The sequence below is a fragment of the Amphiprion ocellaris genome, chromosome 9 (genome assembly GCF_022539595.1).
Source record: "Amphiprion ocellaris isolate individual 3 ecotype Okinawa chromosome 9, ASM2253959v1, whole genome shotgun sequence".
NCBI classification, from domain to species: Eukaryota; Metazoa; Chordata; class Actinopteri; family Pomacentridae; genus Amphiprion; species Amphiprion ocellaris.
Window position 1 is genome coordinate 37,334,202 of NC_072774.1, and position 22,910 is coordinate 37,357,111.

The 22,910-nt window shown below is 39.2% G+C and overlaps 1 protein-coding gene across 3 annotated transcripts in view; it reads left to right on the plus strand.

The window, feature by feature from the left end:
- The window catches only part of cdk14 (cyclin-dependent kinase 14), a 241,646-nt gene that overhangs the window by 96,996 nt on the left and 121,740 nt on the right, over nt 1–22,910 (plus strand). For all 3 annotated transcript variants that reach the window (XM_055013998.1, XM_055013999.1, XM_055014000.1), the window contains 2 exons: nt 1,640–1,702; nt 21,023–21,146. In XM_055013998.1, the coding sequence (XP_054869973.1) occupies nt 1,640–1,702; nt 21,023–21,146 (187 nt within the window). The remainder of the gene's footprint in view (nt 1–1,639; nt 1,703–21,022; nt 21,147–22,910) is intronic.

The following is a 22,910-nucleotide window of genomic DNA, read 5'->3' on the forward strand; positions in this document are numbered from 1 at the left end:
GGTTCCTCATAGCTCTCAAGTCCTCTGTGTATTGACACCAACCACACAGTTTCCACCATATTACCCTCACTGTTAGTTGTTGATCAGTGAAGATAACTAGTCTCAAAGTGCTCCTTGGACTTAACAAATAAGCCCCTGGAATATTTATTACCTGTTTCTCACCAGCTATAACTACGAAAACAGTGATGAGCAGAAGCCCTAAAAATGAATGTCACTTCCGACCCACAAACACATTATCAGTCTCTGCATCCACTTTTATCTGTAGTCTGTTATAACTTTGGAAACTAGTCCACAGTTTCTTGTGAGGCAAAAAGTAGCACAGAATTTTGCAAATGAAACAACCCTTTTAAGTTTTCACCTCAGAGTCCTGGACAAAAGTAGTTAACAGAGTAAGTACAAGGTTCAGTACAGTCCAGATCCTCTTTTATCCCTTTCCATGTAGCAACTGACAGCAGTTTCTGATGGTCACATTTATATTCAGGTCAATCTTTGATCTTGAAGTGCTGAGCGAGGCCTGATTCTCAACCAGCTTACTCAGCTTTCCTTCTCTGCTGCATTTAATGAGACTGAAGACAGCACAATGCCCCCTATTGGTACATATGACACATGTCAAATTTTCAACTACTGTGATGAGAATGGATCACAGCATGTCGCGAAAGAATGAGAAAATAGATCTCTTTGACTTCAAAGCTTAAACAGGGAGATCAGTTAACCCTTCTGAATAGAATCATCTCTTAATATACGTATCTTTCACTAAACACGGTAAATCTTTCAATTGTTGTGCAACACTATCTTTGACTATGAGAGATTATTCACTAATTCATTTTTTAATTCCACTTGCTGTCCACTGGCTTTGTGCTTGATTGAAATGCTAAATTCCAAGCTGTGCAAATGTGCTGGACTGCTTTTTTTAAATGTTGATATATCATCTGGTCTTCAGTGCTATAATTACTCTGTGCTGTTTTACATACAGAACCAGAAAAATCAGTTCATTGTTCTACTCTCAAAGCTAATGATGAGTGACAGGGGGAGGATGAAATAGACAGAGAGAAGGGACAGACAGCTGATGGGGGAAAACACTGACACATATTGTAGAGATAGTGGAGGAAATAAAAAGCGAAGAGATGGAAACAGAGACAGAGAACGGGATTTTGAGTAAGATGGACAGGCGTGTCCATGTTGAGGCATTTGTGTGAATTATTCAGCAGAAGGGCGCTGCTGGTGTGGGCCACTGTGGGAGATATCAGGACGATTTCTGAGCCACTGCATCCTCCATCCACAAATCTGCTCACAAAACGCAGGGGTGAAGGACAGAGCAGTGCTACACTGAATGCATTTCATATGAGATAGGTTTTCTGATAGCGAGGACATCAGCTCAGATGGTACACTCTACTATATACAATGAGCCAAGTTTTTCCTCCTGACATAGGGGAGGACATTGGTTACATTATCAAACGTTTCCTCACTTATAACTGACAGCAACTGATTTTTTCATTTGGAAATGCCTCATTTTAACTAATTACAGCCTGTTCTGACTCACATTTAACACAAATGACAGCCAGTCACCATAACGTTGGGATATGTTGTATCTTTAAAACCTTTCTATTAACATTGTGCTGTTTTGGCATTCATTTTTCAGCACACAGACCTGTGCCAGTACATGGATAAACACCCTGGGGGACTCCATCCAGACAATGTGAAGGTACAGTATGCATATTTATACTGGATGTTTAGAAATTTTGTATAATGAGCACATTGTCTTACAAGCTAGCCACAGTTGCCATTTAACCTTGAAACAATGTGTCTAACGTAGTGATTATCAGAGAGGGGGTTATGGCATCCTGGTTGCTGGAAAGGTGCATCTGTGGGTTTGCCAGCTCATTAAGTTAGTAAATGGAAAACTCTGCTTTTTTTGAGGAAAAATGCTGCTATTATGCTAAACTGCTCATGGCAAATCAACACCAAGCCTTTATTCTGAACACTTGTACACCTGTTTGTTTGAACAATGGCGTTCAGTGTGTAAAATAATGAAGATACAGACCAGGAGCAGTTATGAGGGGGCACAGCTACTATAGACACTGAAGAAAGAGAATTAACCTTTGGGTAATGAAACAGTTAAGCCTCCGTGGTCATTCAGATGGGAGACGGCATAGAAAGGCTGACCCTGTAGTAAACAGCTTACAGGATGGTGGTTTCCCAGCACGTATAGTACAACAAGTCAGGTCAACAGCTACTGTCATTTTAGCTTGTGAGAATTCCACAAGTGCCTTTACAAACAGCACACAGTCATCACTCACCAGAATACTAGTATTTAACGTTTATCCAAACCAGAGTATTCAAACCAGCTTCTGTTGCAAATTGATGCTACATACCGACTAACTCGGTTAAATCAGACCCAATACAATCTAAGATTCTACAATTTCATTTATCCAAAGTGATGTGTGCCTTAGAGTAGATACAACATAAGCAAGGATCTAGTCATTAGAAAACAACCTGGATAAGAGCCATAAAACAAGTTCAAATGTGTTAATAGGGCCATGGTGTCTCTAGGCAATGCAGACGTAATAGGATTTTTTATTTTTAAGATTACACATTATTTTATGAGACATGTTAAAAGTATTTCAATGATTGCTGATGGTAATAAAGTTAGCTGCTGAGCATAAAGCCAAACAGAATCTAGCTAACTGTAACTGTACTCTCAGCCTACCGGCAATAATGTTCAGCTACAGGAAGGCTTCTTGTTTAATGACAATATCTTTGAAAAAAACATGCATTTGCTTTTTGTGTGGCACAAAATGCATCAGACAAATGCAAGATGATTAAAACCAGTGATTTTTCAAAGGGAAAAATCCACAAATTTCCTTTCTCTTTGGTTATCGTCATAGAATATACTATAATTACATTATTTAAATTACACTCAGTAGATATGGACTTCATTGTCCCACTAAACATGCTTAAAATATTATTGAATAATAAATTATGTTGAATTCAACTAAAACACATTGACCTACTTACAGCGACTTTTATTTAGTAAATGTGGTCATTATTTCAATGTATTTTTTACAGTTAATATGTAACACTGTGGTGAATGAGACAAGAAGTGAGGCTCATTCAAGTCTCTAAGGGCACCCATTTGGTTTAGGAGAAATGTGTGTATCACATTTAAATTGAACAGTGACATCCATCAACCATCAGATACATTAATACTTGCATGTTTCATCTTTTTGTTAATTTTTTTGGTGTTGGTGGGGGTGTTAGGATGTTTCATCATGCGGTGAGGTGACAGTTCAGGCTTTGTCTGTTAGGTAACAGCTTGTACCTTTACACTAAGGATTTACAAACGTGTTTTACATATGTGTTTCTCCTGCTGATGGCAACCACACACATGAGTAATTTTGGATTATTCTGAGAGGGCACAGCGAGGTGTTCCTTGGCTCCTGCTGACTTTGTGACTTATTGGTGCGAGTCTTGAGCTGTGATTTCTAATTTGTTGATAGGCCTAGTGTGGCTTTGTTCCTGTGAAGTCCTGTGATAGACGCTGCACTGAGCTCCTTAGCATAAATACAATGGTTATAATAAGTCATCACAATTCTATTGATATTTTCTTCCTTTTGGTGTGTTGTAGTGTTGGGTGAATGCACCCTAAAATACTGGTGCTTTAATTATCTCAGTCATTTCTCAGAGTTTGACTTTAATTTTCCGCCTCGCTGCCAGCAGAATTGACCTGACATGTAGCTTACAATACTGTATATTGTAAATTACTGTACCCTCATCTCAACTAAAGTTGCTCCCTGCAAGTCTTGTTTAGGCCATCTATTTTCAGACTCAGCATATGTTACAATTAAAGCCTAGAAAAGTAAGGATCAGTGTGAAAAGCCTGGCTTAAATGAGCCTAACCAGCTGAAGCTGTTATTTAATTCAGCTAATTCAAGACTACAGTAAGTATAGGCTTGGCTGACAATGTTCTAGTCCCTTACTGTCAAGAAATACCATAAACGCCAACGCCACTAGTCAGTTTGTTTACATCCATATGTTATTTATGCGCGCTACAGACCTCCACTATTGTACCGTTGACACTGAGCCACACTTGCACTAGGTAACATGCCATTTATTACCGTGAATTTATTTTGAGAAGAGCTTTTAAGGCCCACCAAAACACCACATTTGTCTTACTCTTGAAAGTCATTAGTGGAAAATAGTGTCTATGATGAGAAATGTATGCTAAATAGTTAGTAATACACAAAGTACACATGCTAGGTTTTGCTGTTCAGCTCTATTTTGTACTTTCTGCTAATTTAAAAATCTGCAGTTTGCAATAGAAACTACCCATTTCTATGGAATAGTATTTGTCTATATAGTAAAACCCATGTCAAAAAGTCAGATTCAGGCTCAGTTTTGACTCACATTTTCCCCCAGTATCCCAAAGCAATCTCTAAACGTTACTGTGTAGGCCAAATGTTACAGCAGTGTTAGTTAAACAAGCTGGTAGGAGAAGCAGGAGCAGGTCTGATGATAAAATAAACCCAGCATAATATGATGGCCACCCAGAGACTCTGATGGGTGCTTGTGTGTGTTTAATGGAAGAAGGTCTCATGCATTAGTACTAATGTCTCTGACTCTGACTGACTCACAACTCACAAACTCTTTGAGACATTTATTTTATTACCAGGTTTAATTACACAAATCGCAACTCAGTTGTCATGATGCTTTGATTTTAGCATTTTCTTTACTAGATATCAGCAACAAAAACACTTAGTTTTTTTTCTCCTTACGGTTAATCCAAATCTCAGTGATGGCTCAATATACTGCAGTTATACAGTAAAGGAGCATCCCAAGACCAAAATTGGAAACCTCTTGTTTTCCTTGATATGTTGTGTATTTAATGACTATCAACAGACGTAGCATCTGTTGTTGTTCCCTGTGTCACTCTCTGACTCTGTCATTTTGGTGAGACATGATTTCATGGCTCAGTCATTTTATAATATTTTCCCTGGAAGTTTCCCAGAAAGAGCTACTAATTTGATATTAAATGTAGAGACACCCCTTTGTGAGACATTTGAGCATAATTGTATTCAGGTGATAAGCAGTTGTTCATTTCCACAGGGAAGTTGCTTTGAAGAGCCGCTCCATATGAAGCCAAAAGAAAAACTTTATTTCTTACCACTAAAAACTTTATTCCCTCAGTTCAGAATCCTCCTTCTTAATTTGAGTGCACACACACACACACACACATACATATGAAAATATATCACCAAGTCTTGGTAAGAGTCAAAGAAAGTGCGTATATGAGACATGTTGAGCTCCCTTGTATCAGTGGTAGGTCTGGTGTTAGAAGAGGATGAACTCCAGCTAAGTCAACAGGTTTTGGGATGTTGTAGGGCTACTTTCCTGCTACAGGCACTGTGAACTTGATTGTGGGGTTGGCATTATGTAATCTTTGAAACACCTGGTATTCTTGAAGATAAAGGTGGCTTTCTCATTGCATTAACTGAAGGTTGGTAATCACTGGACTCTTCAGGATGACAATGGTCCCAAGCATATGTCCAAGTCAACCACAGATTGGTTTAGGAACTGTTCTATGAACTTCTCTGAAGGACAACCCTCAGCTGTGAATGCCATTACACATCTCTGGTGGGATTTAAAGAACCAGGATGGACACTGAGAACAATCAGTGAGCTAGAAATGTTTGCACATGTGGGCTAGAGCTTCAAAAGAGAGCCATCAGACACTTGTGAGGAACTGCTGGAAATGTTAATTCAAGACCATACAGAAGATTATTTTGAATTGACTTTGGTGGTTCAGTAATGGAACTTCTTTGAGAAAATTTTAGTGTTTGGTTTTAACATTAAACTATAATGTTATGTTCTCAAAAATCAGTCAAATATGCATCACTAGCTTTTACTTGACTGTTTCCCAAGGCTTTAGATGATATGTTACCGACATCACGAGACTTTATTTCTGGATAATGGGGTTAAATAGTTTTGTATATTTTAGTTCCTCTCTAGGAAACTATTGGACTCTTCCACCTTTCCATACTGACAAAACTCTTTTTAGCAAAATATGGTTTATCAAATATTCCACTCTTGTGAATACTTGTCATGTTTCTGCATTCAATTTGTTTCTCAAATGCCCAAAGTGACTTTAGAAGAATATTTCAAATTGCCTTTAATTTTATCGTCCATGTACCTATCACCTGTTCTGAGGACCTGACTGAGTTTATGGATGTCTTACTGGTGTTTAAGTCAGCAGTAGCCACCACTGACCAACTGAACAGAAGCACCACAGAAAGGGTTAATGACTGGTATTAGGAAGCTTTATGATTGACTGTGAGGAAGTGCAGTCACTCAGATATCCTCCTATTTACTAATCAGCAACATAAAAGCTATTAGTGCCTCCACTGGTGCTGGATCAAATTAACATTTAGAGACATGCACTCAGACGTTCAGTGGTAATGTAATTAGTGGTCAAGAACCACAGAGGTGTGTGTGTGTGTGTGTGTGTGTGCGTGCGTGCGTGCGTGCGGGTGTGTGTGTGTGTGTGTGTGTGTGTGTGTGTGTGTGTGTGTGTGTGTGTGTGTGTGTGTGTGTGCAGTTTCTACTTGCAGATGTACTCAAGTCTGTGCTTGAACTAGATGATCCAGAGGAAAATGTACTAGAAACTGTCTTATTCCATTCCCCATTAACTCCGCTCACTCCATATACTCAACTACAGTTTGTTAACAGTGTAGCTGTAATTGAACACAAGTGAGTATGACCTCATCGTGGCTGCTGCTGAAGTGCTCTTCTTATTAGATTATGCATAGTCAGCTGAAGGGTCATGACTCAATGACATCTCCATAGATCAATGGAAAACTGACACCCACGAACCATGTCTACAAGCCCAATATCGGCTCACTTTGCTCTTGTAATTACATTACAAGGGAAGTGCCTGATAGCACTTTAATCATCAGTGCCATGTCAATATCAAGGACAGGTGATCACAGCAGTCATCTGGCACACAGGCATGGAAAAAGCTCAACATCGGATTTTATTGTACAGCTCCTATATTTTCCACCTCATTTCCCAACAACCTATCCTCATAATTTCCTAAAACATAGCTTTTTTAAAACCATAATTTACAACCAGTGTTCGGTTTAGCACCTATAATTTGGTTTAGATGAAAATGTCTTTGGTTCAAATAGTAATTGTTTGACTTTTGTTAGGTTAAGCCAATAAAAACTAAAGATATTTGAGTTGAGATTTTGCACTTTTCATTTTCTCAGCATTTTAAGGCCACGACTGTTCCCATCTTTATGTACAGTTACCATGTTTATGGTTGTTATTCTTGTCTATGACTGGCAAAGTGTTCTTGTTCACACACACAGTGTCCATTTCCCACTGCTCTCTGGTGATAGAACAGACGGACTCGCCTCAGTAAAACCAGTTAATGTGATCATTTTAAAACTCTGACTGAACAGAGCCACTCTCTCTATGTCCATCCTTCTCACCTAGGATAAGCATTACTGCAGGTACCAGCTCAATGAAAAGCAGCAACTTATTCAAAAAATATGGTTAGAAGATGCTTACAAGATGACTTGCAGTCCCCAGAAGCTTGGCAGATGCATGATAATGATCTAAAGCACACTTCCAAACTCACACAAGAGTCTCTCTAAAAGAAAAACATGAAACTGTGACCAGGCCTAGTCTGTCTCCTGACTTAAATCCACCTTTGAGGTAATTTAAAAAGAAAGGTTGACAACTCTCCAAGAAAGATCAGCTGAACATCTCTTTAGAAAGTTGGTATCTTCTGAGCCAAGGAGGATTAAGTCTGCTATCAAAAATACAGGTCAACATATGACATATTGAAAAAATAAAATAGTTGAATCTTAATAATGACTAGTGGACTGACTTTTGTTGCATTGCGGTCCTACTATGGGGCATGCATTTTTAATATAATGAATGTAAACTGTCAGTTTTTAATTTTACAGAAGAGCACTTGTTCAACAACTAAGGTAATGCTTTTTTTTAAGTTATATTTTTGGCCTATTTGCCTTTATTATATAGGACAGTGGAGAGAGAGACAGAAAACATGGGTAGAAGAGTGGGGGAATGAAGTGGGCTGGATTCAAACCTATGACCGCTGCGTCAGGGACTATAGCCCCTATTTATGGGTCACCCGCTCAGCCAGATGAGCTATCTGGGCACCCTAAGATGATACATTTAATCATTTACCATTCAAGTGATATTGCACTCACTTATTTCATATACTGTACAATGACCAAATGGAATTTTCTTGCTGTTACTGTGAAAACATAGCTGTGCACTTAATTTATTGGACAATAAAAATCTCTGCCACTTGTTCATCTGAAGCATGGCAACCTGTACATCTGCCTACAAAAAAAGTTGTCTGAGGGTAGCACTGCTATTACCAGTCTGTTGGCGGTTAACTCGGAAATTCCTGACTTTACGAGCTGTCAGTAAGCAGCTTCACTTCTGTTATTGTTCTGTCTCGCATGTGGAACGAAGCACTTAAAAGAACAGTAAAAACACTGAATTTTTTTTCCACAACAAAGCTTCTTCTATAGTGTGAAGAACAATCACTGTGAAAGATATATTTGGTTTAACTGCTGACTTAATTTGATTGTTTTAATTAAAATTTTCCTCCATGCCAGTGGTGGTTTCTATAGAGGTTTAAAACTTAAAGAAAAATATGTTGTTGCTTGATAGACAAATCTCCAATCCTATCGCAGTTAGCCGTTTTAGTTAGTATAAATTTTATGACTTTAGCAAGTGCTGAGATGCCCACAAGCATTAAAAAAAAATCAGAAAGCATATCTACTAAAATCTACAAGTGCCAACGAAGATGCTTTTCCCCAAATTTTGCCGTTTTCAGTGATGTATCAGAAGACCTATATGTACCCACAGGGGCCCTGCAGTACAACACAGCTCCTCAGTGAAACACAAGCCAAAGACAACTCTATGCATACGTGGAACGTTATAGTCCTCTGTGGTCAGAGCCACAGCACACGTTGATTCTGTCGCTCGAGTCAGCCCATTAAGAACAACACTTTACTGATGCTTAGTAGAAAAGATAAGGGCTTTTTCCATGCCTACTGGCAGATGGTAGCATCTTTTCACTCCATTTAACACGCCTTCATTTTTTTTTCTCTCCTTCAGTGATTTTACCACTTTTACTCATTTCAGTGCTACAATGCTTTGGGGATTTGTCAGTGAATTCAAAGGTGTGTGTTGTAATTGTCTGCACTGGCAGTGGCTTTGGTTTCAACTGAAATTTAGAGCATTTACATTCTACAGACCAGTGGGTTGCCGATGTGTCAGAATCTGTCAGTAGATTGGTCAAAAACAAAGAACGGAGTCCTGGTTTTTCTGACAAAAAAAAAGAAAAGTCACACAGTGCTGTTAGCAGCATGCGATGCTAGACTGGTTGATGGGAGGACATACAAAGCATCTGAATTTGACATCCATCAATAGCCAGTATTGCTTTCTTTTCAACAATACACCTTTGTCAAATCAGATCATTTTGTATACATACTAGGGAAAGCACAGGTGCATTAATGATGGCTTAGTTTCATTAAATGCCCCAGTAAGTATTCACTGTGAAACAGCATAAAAGCAGGAATGCAGCCACCATTAATACACCCGCTGGGACAAATCAACATGTCTGCAATGAAAAAAGGTCTATGACTGGAATCCTCCCCACACCTTAACCAAGTTAGTTCGTCACCTTCTGTTCAGATTTGCAGTCTGGCTATTACTTGGGTTTATGAGAATACGTAGCTGCAAAACTTTCGACATTTTCTTTAGTCTCAGTTGGAATTTCTGTGTAGTACTAATTATTAGCAAATGTTATGCTTGCTAGTATGCCACGATAACTATATCTCCTAAAAACCAGCACATCAGCTTTGTCATTGTGTGTATGCTGAATTTAGCATTTAGTTCCACTATTCTCGCAGAATTTCAAGCATAACCATAGATTCTCGGTCTTGTATAACTTCATTTTAAACTTCAGTTAGTCTTTCCCTCACTGTAGCCAAGTATTTTTTTTTACCACACATCACCAAACAATCAAAAAAAGAATTTCTGTGACTGTCATTTTTGACAGTATAAAAAGATACTTACAATGCATTTGTTGTGTAGGTTCAAGGACTTCTAGGTTTGTTTATTAATTGGTCTTTTTGAATGTATCTCACCTCAATGCTCTGCTCACAATGAAAATGTCTCAACAGTTAAGTCAAATTGAGCAAAGATATCTATGCTTTCCAGTGAATAATTGCGAATGATTATTAGCTATTAAGTATAATTTTTCCCTTGAACATACGATGAATCCAATTCAACAAGTTCCAAAAAGTAACAAAGAAAATACCCCTTAAAAATGATTCTTTCTTAAGATGGTGACTGACCTGACTTTTTCATCATCATCCATTTTGAACTAAGAAATGTGAAAGTCTGACATGCAGAGTGTCATTAAGGTTACAGAGCACATTGGAAACATTTTTATAAAGTGTATGCTCTTGTTTGTGTCGGCTATTTTGTTCTGCCACTCGTGGGGGTTAGACTTGTTATGTTGTGTCCCAAATCAGTCAGTCTTCATGTCTGAATATTTTGACGCTTGTTAGCTCAGCCTGCTCTGTATTAACATCATATTAAAGCTCAGTATCTTTCTTTTCCTCCTGTGTTCTGAGCTGCTTTGCTTTGTTTTTGTCCTAGTGACTCTGTGAAACTAACTATGAACCCCAGTGTACTGCTGTCACTTTGATACATTGGCTCATGCTTTGCTGCACATTGAATATCAGACAAAGGAGCCATACTCCACCACATTCTACTGATAGATAACAGAGGCTATCCAATCCACGCATGTTTTCATAATGCTTATCATGATAGAGAGTTCTCTTTGCCTTGGGTATGATGGCAATAACCATTTCATTATTAGAAAAATGGCAGTGTTTATTGGTATGCTGATGATGGATTGTTTTTCATGCAGCAGGGTCACTCCTTAGGTGATAGATTATGTTAATGGCTGATTTAACTACGATCACACGGCTTATTTCTCCTGCAGTCGGGAACTAATAATGCATCATGATTAAAAACAGTGTCACTGGGACACACATAAACTAGAGGGAGATCTTGCTGAGCGTTTTCTCTTCAATGGAAGAGCTAGACTAATGAGCCAAAGCATTATGACCACCCTTGCCTTATGTGGTCTTGGTTCTTCACCAGAACAGCTCTGACCTGTCAAAGCCTGGACTCTACAAGACCTGTGAAGGTGTCCTGTAGTGTTTGGCACCAAGATATTAGCAGCAGTTCTTTCAACTCCTGTAAGCTTAGAGTGATTAAAGATCAAACTCCTCATCAGACCAGTGTCAGTAGGTACTCGACTGACTGCGAACCCCCCACAAATCTTTGTTTATTGTCCAATCTACTCATTGACTTCATCTGTGAGTGGTCATACTTTCTTTTGACTCAGTGGTGTCTCTATATTCTCATTTAGGATGTGCCTGATCAGTATACTGTGGTAGGATTCCTTAGATAATCTTGGATAAAATGCTAGTGGAGCATTTCTAATGATGACATAATCATTAATTTCTCCAGTCAGAGTACAAACAATGAGGTACGACGTACAAGAAATTAAGAAGTACAAAAATTTAAAAAATAATGTAAAAAAAAGTGCAAGACTGTGTAACTACTTTGGGAGGGAAGCCATGTCTCTGAGTGTATTGCAGCATTAAACGCCGAGTCACTGAGACTAAAATTCTGTTGCTTTGCAGCAAATGACAGGGTGATGTTAGACATTAATGGGACACTTCATGGATTTTACAGATAGAAACAGTTGAAATATCACATTGTATGCCACTTTTATACATTGGTTAGCAGAATCATACAGGTGACTCTGAGGAACTTGTTCACATTAAATACCAGGTAAGCAACACATATAGCGTGTGGAACACACTATAACATTTTGTCCAGTTTCAATTAAAATCTCCATCTTTAGATTTGCAAATCATCAAAACCAGCTCCAGGCTGTTCCAAGCTGTTCCACCAGGAACCATTATTTATCGCTACATTGAGTCATTTACATTTTCATATATCTTAATGAATTTGCCCAGCAGTTTGGTTGGATTGGACTATTGGCTCAGTGGGACTGCAATGAAATGTTGACACCAATAGTCTCCAGAGAATTAACTCTATTGTCCCTGGGTTTCCATCTATTGTAGTTCCACAGGCCAGTCAAATTGATGACTTAATCAGCCTTTGACTGGAACAAAATTTCATCTGGACAAACATGGCTCTAAGAGTAATGATTCACATGTTAATGAAATCATCTCTGCAGCTTCTATTTGGAAGTTAAATTCCTGTAATGCCATATTTAATATAACATCCCAGAAGTGTATTTCAGACTAAATTGATTTCATGAAACATGAATTACTTTCATTTTATGTTCATTTATCACTATTTACTTTCTTTTGATTGAACTTTGTAAAAATGATTCATAAATCTCTTGCAGTGCTGCACCTAACAATTGTTATCAATTATTCAGCCCATTATGAAAAAGAAGAAACCACATCACACAGACACCACATTCTGGCATCATCAAAATGAATGTTTGACCAACAAACTTTTCAAAATGTTCTGTTTATTCTCAGAGTGTGAGAAAAGGAAAGGTCCTTGCAATTATTTCATTAGAGTGAGATCCACATGCATTTTAAATCATTCTATGCTCATTCAGCTTGAAAACATTTTGCTTGCAACCTTAAAACTGTGAGTTAGCTGTACTTTAGTTGATTAATTAATTCAGGATTGTATGAGTTGTGAAAGAGTAACAAAGAAAGAGTAAAACGATGCAGAAAGACTTACTTTCCTTTTACGTTTTCTTAAACAGTTTATTCTTAATTCAACTGTGAGAACTTACAGCTTCAGTCAGAAAAAAGACCATCTGTGACGTTGCTCCTTTTTACCTTAAGAGAAATGATAAGTTTACAAGTGTGGGAACTAAATTCACTCCTATCCTTTGTCATGGTTAGAACTGTTCTGAAAGAAACAACCATCACTTTTTTAACAAATATTAAAGACACACAGCAACATTCCACCATGTTGATTTTCTCAAACTATAACAAACTACCAATGCATCCTGGGAAGTCTGCTTATACAATTGCAAGAAAAAAGTATGTGAACCCTTCGGGATTACTTGGATTTCTGCATGAATTGGTCAGAAATTGTGTTCTGATCTTCATCTAAGTCGCAGCAATAGACAAACAGTCTCCTTAAACTAATACCACACAGAAAATGATATATTTTCATGTTTTTATTGAACACAACATGTCAATATTCACAGTGCAGGGTGGAAAAAGTATTTTAACCTTTGGAATTAATAACTGATTGACCCTCTTTTGGCAGCAATAACCTCAACCAAACGTTTCCTGTAGTTGCAGATCAGACCTGTGCAACTGTCAGGGGGACTTTTGGACCATTCCTCTTTACAAAATTGTTTCAGTTCAGCAATATTCTTGGGATGTCTGATGTGAATCGCTCTCTTGAGGTCGTGCCACAGCATCTCAGACGGGTTGAGGTCACGATTTTGACTGGGCCACTCCAGAAGCTGTATTTTCTTCTGTTCAAGCCAGTCTGTTATTGATTTACTTTTGTGCTTTTGGTCATTGTATTGTTGCATCACTTATCCTCTGTTGAGCTTCAGTTGGTGGACAGATGGTCCTAAGTTTTCCTGCAAAATGTCTTGATAAACTTGGGAATTTATTTTTCCATCGATGTCCAGGCCCTGAGGCAGCAAAGCAGCCCCAAACCATGATGCCGCCTCCACCATGTTTCACAGTTGGGATGAGGTTTTGATGTCGGTGTGCTGTGTCTTTTTTCCCTCTACACACAGCGTTGTGTGTTCCTTCCAAACAACTCAATTTAGGTTTCATCTGTCCACAGAATATTTAGCCAGCAGTGCTGTGGAACATCCAGGTGCTCTTTTGCGAGCTTCAAATGGGCAACAATGTTTTTTTGGACAGCAGTGGTGTCCTCCCATGAACTCCATTCTTGTTTAATGTTTTACTTATTGTAGATTTGTAAACAAAAATGTTAATTACTGACAAATGAAGGGAATTCAGTTCACGTTGTAGTCCCACTCGTTACAATCCAGTTTTCTGCTGCAAATCCTTGGGTCCTTAAATTTATGTAGATGTTGCTTTGGCATGTACCACCCACCTATTAACTGTTCTAATCCCAACGTCCTAGTGTCCAACAATGGCTGATGGGGCATTGCTAATAATGTTGAGAGCTCCATTTATATGACACAGATTTTAGTTTTTATTAATAAACAACTTGTGTCACATGTCAGCTAATTGAAAAAAATGTGAGTAGGACTAATGTAATGAATATAACACTGAATAAATTACATTCATGTGTTAGAAGTGGTGGTGAGTGATATTAATGTAAAGATTCTCTTCAAGGGAAGTTAGTTTTTTCTATATTTAGTATTTTCTGCAGGTGATTGTTTTCTTCTTTTTGTTTGCCGCTGTCACTTTGTTGCGTCTTTGTTTTCCTGCTTGCCTCACTGGGTAACTAATGCAGTCACACCTTCACTTATCAGCTTCTTACCCTCATAGACAACTCTTACTGGCTTATTCCAGGGGGGTGTGCTGTCCGGTCAGCACATGTCTGTCGTGTCAACAAGCTACATGTTCACCACTGACCATGCTGAGTCTGTTTGACTTGTTGGAAGAATAGTGACATAAACCTTCTTTTCATCTCACCAGTAATTAACAGGATCTACATAATTTAACTAGAAAATTGTTCCATCTTGAGAGCAGCATTATTACTGTTGTCAAAGTTGCCACTGTCTGAATAACCTCCTCTAACTGCCCTCAGCACTTCACTTTCTCTCAAATATTCGAATGCAAATTGAACTGAGCTGTTTCCAGTCGACAGCAAATGAAAAAAGGAAAAGAAACATCTTTCTAAAGAAGTGTTTGAATTGAAAGGCCAATTGAAAAGAATAAAATAGCTTTTTTCTTTCTTTCTTTTTATCACCATGCAGTTGCACTTCTAACAGGGCGAGAGCTTTTCAGAAGTGCGTTTGATATACATGAGTAAACACACATTTCCCATGCTAATTTTCTGCACTGAGCTTCATCTCTAACCCGATGAGTGCAGCAATAGTAAACTGTTGACCTGCTGACTCCAGATGCCAGACAGGGCCTCTTCCCTGATTGGACTCCACGGTGCTTCAATCAGCTTAATTGGCCGAGACTATAGTATCAGCGAGAGGAGAGAAAATGAGAGGGGAACACTGGAATTGGAGTGAAATGGAGAGCCAGATCTTGCATGCCTCATTATTTGTTGATTGACATGTGTGCATGGGGGGGTGGAGGGGGTTGGTGAACCGCCACATCTCAGAAGGCAAACAAAACAAGCTTAATGTAGCTCTGACTTTGGGCACAGTTTAGCATTTTGTTTATTGATTTTTAAAACTTCATACTGATGGCAGCAGATACATTTTGTGCAGTAAGCATATATTAAAAGCAAATTAGTTTTGTAGATGCAATTTGATTTTATGGGCGCACTAGGCAGGTGGGGGAGCCGAGTACAATTTCAGCAGTTAAGTAATTGGCTGTTAAAATGTAAATTTAAATGCAATTTAATCTTTATTCATATGACATGTCAGCAAAACTGCATTCATGCATATTCAAAGGGGAATTTGCCGTCGAGCATTTTTGAAATAATAAAAAATAAGACCACAATAATTGTTTTTGATTTGCAGCACGACTTTTTTCAGCACACAGGAGCAAAAGTTGCACTGAAGTAGATTATGTCAACAAAGGCAGGGAAATTAGTAAAGCTGCAACTTCTGAGTTGCACACATTGGCAAAAATCCAGATGAGTTTGCTCATTTTTATAATATTTTGGATCACTCAGGTTGTCTGAAGCAGGTAGAGCTCCAGACTAAATCTTCTCCCTGATGTCACACTCTCTTAAGATGCATTTTCACCTGTGCAGAACCTGTTCTGTCCTTGATCCTAAATTTGTACCATTCTGCATGCTTCCACCAAAAAAAAATCTTATTTAAAACATAGACACATACAAAATGTCTGTGATTAAGCACATTTTAGATCACATTTGTCCTGCACAGCATCCATCCAACTGGTTCATGTCCTTTTCAGATGATTCAATTCAATTCAATTCAATTTTATTTATATAGCACCAATTACAGTCAAATTGTCTCGAGACGCTTTACAGAACCCATATGCCTGACCCCCAGAGCAAGCCAAAAGGCGACAGTGGCAAGGAAAACACCCTTTTAACAGGGAAAAAAACCTCGAGCAGAACCCGGCTCTAATGTGGGGGAACCATCTGCTGCTGGCCGGGCGGGTTGAGAGGGACAGAAGAAGTAGAGAGGTAGAGATAGAGGGGTAGAGGTAGAGATAGAGGGATACAGATAGAGGGGTAGAGATAGAGAGGTGGGAGGGTGGGACACAAGGACCATAAAACACAGCCACACATCTGAAGCATCCAGCATCCAGCTCTGGGACCAGGGACACTCGGAGAAAGGACACAGAAAGAAACAGAGTGAATGTAATGCAATAATGGTATATATAGTAAATACATAGGTAGTTAGAGAAGGGCTCAGTGCATCCAGAGAGGTTCCCCAGCAGTCTAGGCCTATAGCAGCATAACTAGGGGCAAACTAAAGGGACGTCAAGAGGGGAAGTCAGTTGTGCAAATGAAAACACCAGCTCACCCCGTCAGGGTCACCCAGTCAGCCCTAACTATAAGCTTTGTCGAAAAGGAAGGTTTTAAGCCTGGTCTTAAAAATAGAGAGGGTGTCCGCCTCCCGAACCCAAACTGGGAGCTGGTTCCACAGGAGAGGTGCCTGATAACTGAGGGCTCTGCCTCCCATTCTACTTTTAGAGATTCTAGGAACAACAAGTAAGCCTGCAGTCTGAGAGCGAAGAGTTCTGCTAGGGTAATATGGTACTATCAGGTCTTTAAGATATGATGGAGATTGGTTGTTAAGAGCTTTATATGTCAGAAGAAGGATTTTGAATTCTATTCTAGATTTAACAGGGAGCCAATGAAGAGAAACCAATATAGGAGAAATATGATCTCTCTTGCTAACTCCCATCAGTACTCTGGCTGCAGCATTTTGGATCAGCTGTAGATGTTTCAGAGAGCTATTGGGACAACCTGATAATAAGGAATTACATTAGTCAAGCCTAGAAGTAACAAATGCATGGACTAGTTTTTCTGCATCACTCTGAGACAGGATGTTCCTGATTTTCACAATATTTCTCAGGTGGAAAAAGGAAGTCCTACAGATTTGTTTTATGTGCGAGTTAAAGGACATGTCCTGGTCAAAGATAACACCGAGGTTCCTCACAGTAGTACTGGAGGCCAATGTAATGCCATCCAGAGTAACTATATGCTTTGAAAGCAATTCTCTAAGATGTTTGGGGCCAAATACAATGACTTCAGTCTTGTCTGAATTTAGTAGTAAGAAATTATAGGTCATCCAGGTCTTTATGTCCTTAAGACAATCTTGCAGTCTAGCTAGCTGATTAGTTTCATTTGGCTTCATAGATAAATACAATTGAGTGTCGTCAGCATAACAATGGAAATTAATACAGTGCTTCCTAATAATGTTGCCTAAGGGAAGCATGTATAATGTGAACAGTATTGGTCCTAAGACAGAACCCTGAGGAACTCCATGATTAACCCTAGTATGCTCAGAAGAGTCATTGTTGACATGCACAAACTGGAACCTGTCTGATAAGTAGGATTTAAACCAGTCCAGTGCTGTCCCTTTAATGCCAATAGAATGTTCTAGTCGCTGTAATAAAAGTTTGTGGTCGATTGTATCGAATGCTGCACTAAGGTCCAATAAAATAAGTATAGAGACCAGTCCATTATCTGACGCTATGAGAAGGTCATTAGTAACTTTCACCAGAGCTGTTTCTGTGCTATGATGCACTCTGAAGCCTGACTGAAACTCTTCAAACAGGCTATTCCTTTGTAAATGTTCATATAATTGATTTGCAACTGTTCTTTCCAGAATTTTAGAGAGAAATGGGAGGTTGGAAATTGGTCTATAGTTGGCTAAAACATCTGGATCTAGAGTGGGCTTTTTAAGTAAAGGTTTGATTACAGCAACCTTAAAAGCCTGTGGTACATAGCCTGTTACTAGAGAGAGATTAATCAGATCTAACATTGAGGAATTAATTAAAGGTAAAGCCTCCTTGAACAGTCTAGTTGGGATAGGATCTAAAAGACATGTTGATGGTTTGGATGTAGAAACTATTGAAATGAGTTCAGAGAGATGTATGGGGGTGAAAAATTCTAAATATCCATCTGGTCTTACAGCCAATTCTAAAGTATCTGTACTCGATGATACATCTGTGACATTTGCAGGAAGGGCCAGATTAATTTTTTCTCTAATCGTAATAATTTTATTTGTAAAGAAGCTCATGAAGTTGTTACTGCTCAAAGCTAAAGGAATACAAGATGAGTGAAGTAAATATTGTACATGCTAACCTGTGATCTGCCATATTGCTTGGTCTCTTCTCACCAGCATTCACTGTTGAGAAAAAAAAAAAGAAAAAAGAGAAGTTCATTGTTTTGTTTGTTATGCAGTACTCCTGTTATAAACTGGTAAAATGTGGCTGAGATGGAAATGCCAGATTTGGTGGTGTGTCTTCTGTTTTGTGGTGTAACATTAAAGTAAGAATGTGCATCACCCTCAAAAGAAAAAGAAATTATTTTATGATCACATATGAGTGTAGCTCCATCTAATTAAGAGAGACAGAGGCTTATATTTGAGAATTGCAACATTGTTTAATGTGGTGGCCAGTAAAGCAATAATTACACCTACTGCAGTTATACAGGAGGCTGTAAGTTGCAGTGCTGACGTTCTGAGCTTAACCATGTCCATGGAGAATTTTAATAGGTTTTTCAGTTCTAATTCAAGCATGTAGGACTGTCTAGTGTTCTTTGTGGCAACCTGCAGTTGTGCAACTTGTGACTCCAGTAAACTGCATGCAAGCTACATCATTGGCATAAGGAAGGTTTATTAGCCTGCTTTTCTTCTGGAGAAAATGTTCTGTTTTGAATCTATTGGAACGTGTCTCCTCTTCAGTCCATCCATCCATCCATCCATGGGAGTCTATCCCAGCTGACTCAGGTGAAGGCTGGGGACACCCTGGACAGGCCACCAGTCTATCACAGGACTACATATAGAGACAGACAATCACACTCACATTCACATCTACAGACAATTTAGAATCACCAATTAACCTCAGCATGTTTTTGTGGGAGTAAGCTGGAGACCAGGGAAACCAGAGATCTTCTAGCTGCAAGGAGAAAATGCTAACCACCAAGCCACTGTGCAGCCTGCGAAGTGAATGCTGTGTTCAGTTCGGCTCACAACCTCACTTTCTCACTTACTAGGCTTACCTCTCCACACACAAAAATCTCTTGAGAAGAGGAACCATTCTAAAAGTCCCTGCAGAGCCTCTGCCGCATGCTGTCTGTTGAGTTTTATGGCTGCGTGCTCAGAATTGAGAGGTTTTGCAAACTTTGTGCTACAGCACTAACAACACAACATTCTGCACAATTTACATAGAACACTTGTTTTTGTCTCTATTTTATCTAAGCTGAGGAAACTCAGGACTCTGTAAACTAGTCACTTCTATGGACAGACTGTGTTTTCTAGCTGTGTCACCTGTTGCCTGTGTCTCTCCACATTTCACTGCATCATTTTGTGGGTTATTGACTGCAACTGCAACACTTTTAGATGAGTTTGGAGCAAAGTAAGACTCATTTCATCACTGCATATTTTGCTGAGCGTAGTCTTTCAGTGCTAGCGGCTGGTATTAATGCAACCGTGCAAGTGTTGCTATGACAACATTGCTCGGTTTCTCATAGTTCTCTGCTACATGGTTCTGTTACATGGGACCACCTTTCAATTCCACACAGACATTTAATCCATTGTTCAGATTTTGAGAGTTATCTTTATGTACAATTAGTAAAGTTTAGGAAAATGTTTCAGTTTTTCAGCATCTACAAATAGAAGGAACTCTTGATAAAAGTCTACACTGAGTTGCAGTAGCTAGTGACTTATACAATCATTACAGTAAGATCATTATGGCAACTGCTGAGCTGCATTATATAAAAATCAGCTCCCAAAAACTCCATGACTGGGCCTAGTGACACATATTTAGATGAAAAGAGTTGTCCTTTCTGGGTCGAAGTTCACTGATTTTCTTATCACACTGCCCACCTTCCCCCCTGCTGCCAGCAATCCTCTTATTCTCTATCCAGTCAATTTGCCAGACTTTACAGAAAATGAAAAGGGAAAGGCTGCCCCACCCTGCTTCATAAGTTTGCTGTGATTTCAGCAACATCTGTCACATCTCTGTACATTTCTGCTGTCACCTCTATTCTTTTCTTGTCTTTATAAAATATTGCCATGGTGCAAAACAAACCATTCCATTAACCCAAGCAAAACATGATGAAGGATATCATAAGCCACAAATGACACTGAAGAGGTATTTTTTTTAAAAAAAAGGAATAGACAGTTTAATTTAACACTTATTTTCATTCTGACCAGTCAATACAACTGTTCCTAGTAACTGAAGTGGAAGAAGTGATGGCTGTGTTCTTGTGATTGCTCTGTATTGATTGTGTTGTGTGTTGTGTTGTGTGTGCCTTTGTGAGGGAGTTGGCATTCCATTGCACCTTTCTTTATTTTCAAATAACATGCACGGTTCAAGCCTGCTCTTATTTAGACTGGAGGGAAGTCACAGCACCACTTTAGTGATGAATAGGTTTTTGCACCATCTCTGCACTGAACTCAGTTCAATGTGCCACAGCAGAAAGACGTGGCAACAAATAGGAGGGTAGTTATTAAGGTGTGAGGGAAAACTGTAAAAATGTCCTCCTTTTCCCATGTCTTCACCACGTTTGTGCATGAAAATACAAGGCATGTCAAAGTGTATTTCACCTTTCCCTATTGTTTTCTTGTTTTCCAGCTCTTCCTGTTCCAGCTGCTGAGAGGCCTGTCCTACATCCACCAGAGATACATCCTTCATCGTGACCTGAAACCACAAAACCTGCTCATCAGCGACACTGGAGAGCTCAAACTCGCTGACTTTGGTGAGTAGGCAGGACATTTCAGATCTTATTTTTGTGCATCTGTCAGATCTAAGGCTGCGTGTAATGCTGAAAATCCCCACCCTCACTGTGCATTCATTCTCATTTGTGACATGGGCTTGTAAACTGAGGAAGAGAAAGTCTGGTCAGGGTTCTACTATTCAACTATTCAACAATATTTAACACCAAGACTCTGAGGAGGCAGCTTTATCTTTTTGCAGCTTAAGTGCTTTAATGGAAACCACCTGAAGAGTTTTACTATCATCAGGTGTTTCATTGGATTGACTCATAATATTAACATAGCAATAGTAGTTGGAAACATGCATTGGTTCAGGCAACGTCTTGGAAAACTCACTGGAAATTGGTCTGACACCAAAATTACAGAGTTGCTCTCCATTTACAGAGACTGAGTTAACCAGACAGCTTAACCAGTTTCATACATTTTAAGTAACTTCCTGTACTGTGTTAGTCTCAAGTGTTGGATGCTAAATGTTGCAGGTACCATGGCTCCTTACATGATGTTCTTGTCATGTGTGAATAAACCAATAATGAAGATTAATGTAGAAATCTTAACTTTAATGGCTAGCCATAGCAATGCTGCATATTCCATTTCTGAATATGGCATAAGAAACAAAGAATACCTTCCACTGCACAGCTGTAAACATGGTACAGTAGAGTAATGTTGGTGCTGTCAGGTGGAACATAAATGCACACCCTGTCGCCTTTATTCTGATCACCTTTGTATGTCAGGCAAGTTGTAAAAAACAGAAAGCCAGAGAGATTACTTTTGGTCTAGCATGTCATCTGTTTTATTCTTGAAATGAGATCTGCCATTTTGGCGCCTGCATTTAGGTGGCTTGAGATGATCTGTTGATCCATCCATCTGTCCAAGACTTTGGCCAAGATCATAATAGCTTGACTATGAGTTCAACAATTGACCATTTCCATCCCTGACCCTTCATCAAATGCCAGAATTTCTACTTGTACAGCAGACAGATTAAAATGAAACGTTACTGACTACTTTCTATTTCAGTGAAAACCTAGTGAGTGTGTGTTTTTGTGTTTCTGCATGTGTGTGTGTGTGTTCCTGAAGTGGCACCATATGGCTTGGATCCATGTTCATTAAATACTGGCTACATGGTCTGTCTGGCATCCTGGGGGGCAGACAGACCAACCGACAGTCCAACTTTCTGTTTGCCCCATCCATCCATGCATCCATCAATGCATCCATCCATGCATCCATCCATCCATCCATCCATCCATGCATCCATCCATGCATCCATCCATCCATCCATCCATCCATCCTGTGTTATGTTGTCCAGCACCCTCCGTTCCACTATCCACCCTTTATCTAACCCCTTCAAACCCCTCTGTCTCCTCTACGCATCCATTTTTCCACCCTCCTGCCCCTCCATCCCTCTGCCCAGACAGATGGGGGAAGGAGGAAGGTGGCAGCTTCATCAATAATGCAAACCTTGTATTAGCGCTGAAACATTACTGCGAGGGAAATGAGAAGAAGAAAAATAATGGACAAAATACCAAATGAGCAAGAATGAAAATCCCTGGCCTATTAGTCAGTTGCTGGGGCTGGAACTCATCAACAAACATGCACAAAACACAGAATCAGCCTTTGCCTGAGGGATGCCAGATGAGGAAGGTGAAGGCTGTTCAAGTCTATGTATGTATGTGTGTGTGTGTGTGTGTGTGTGTGTGTGTGTGTGTGTGTGTGTGTGTGTGTGTGTGTGTGTTTGCAACTTTGTATGGCCG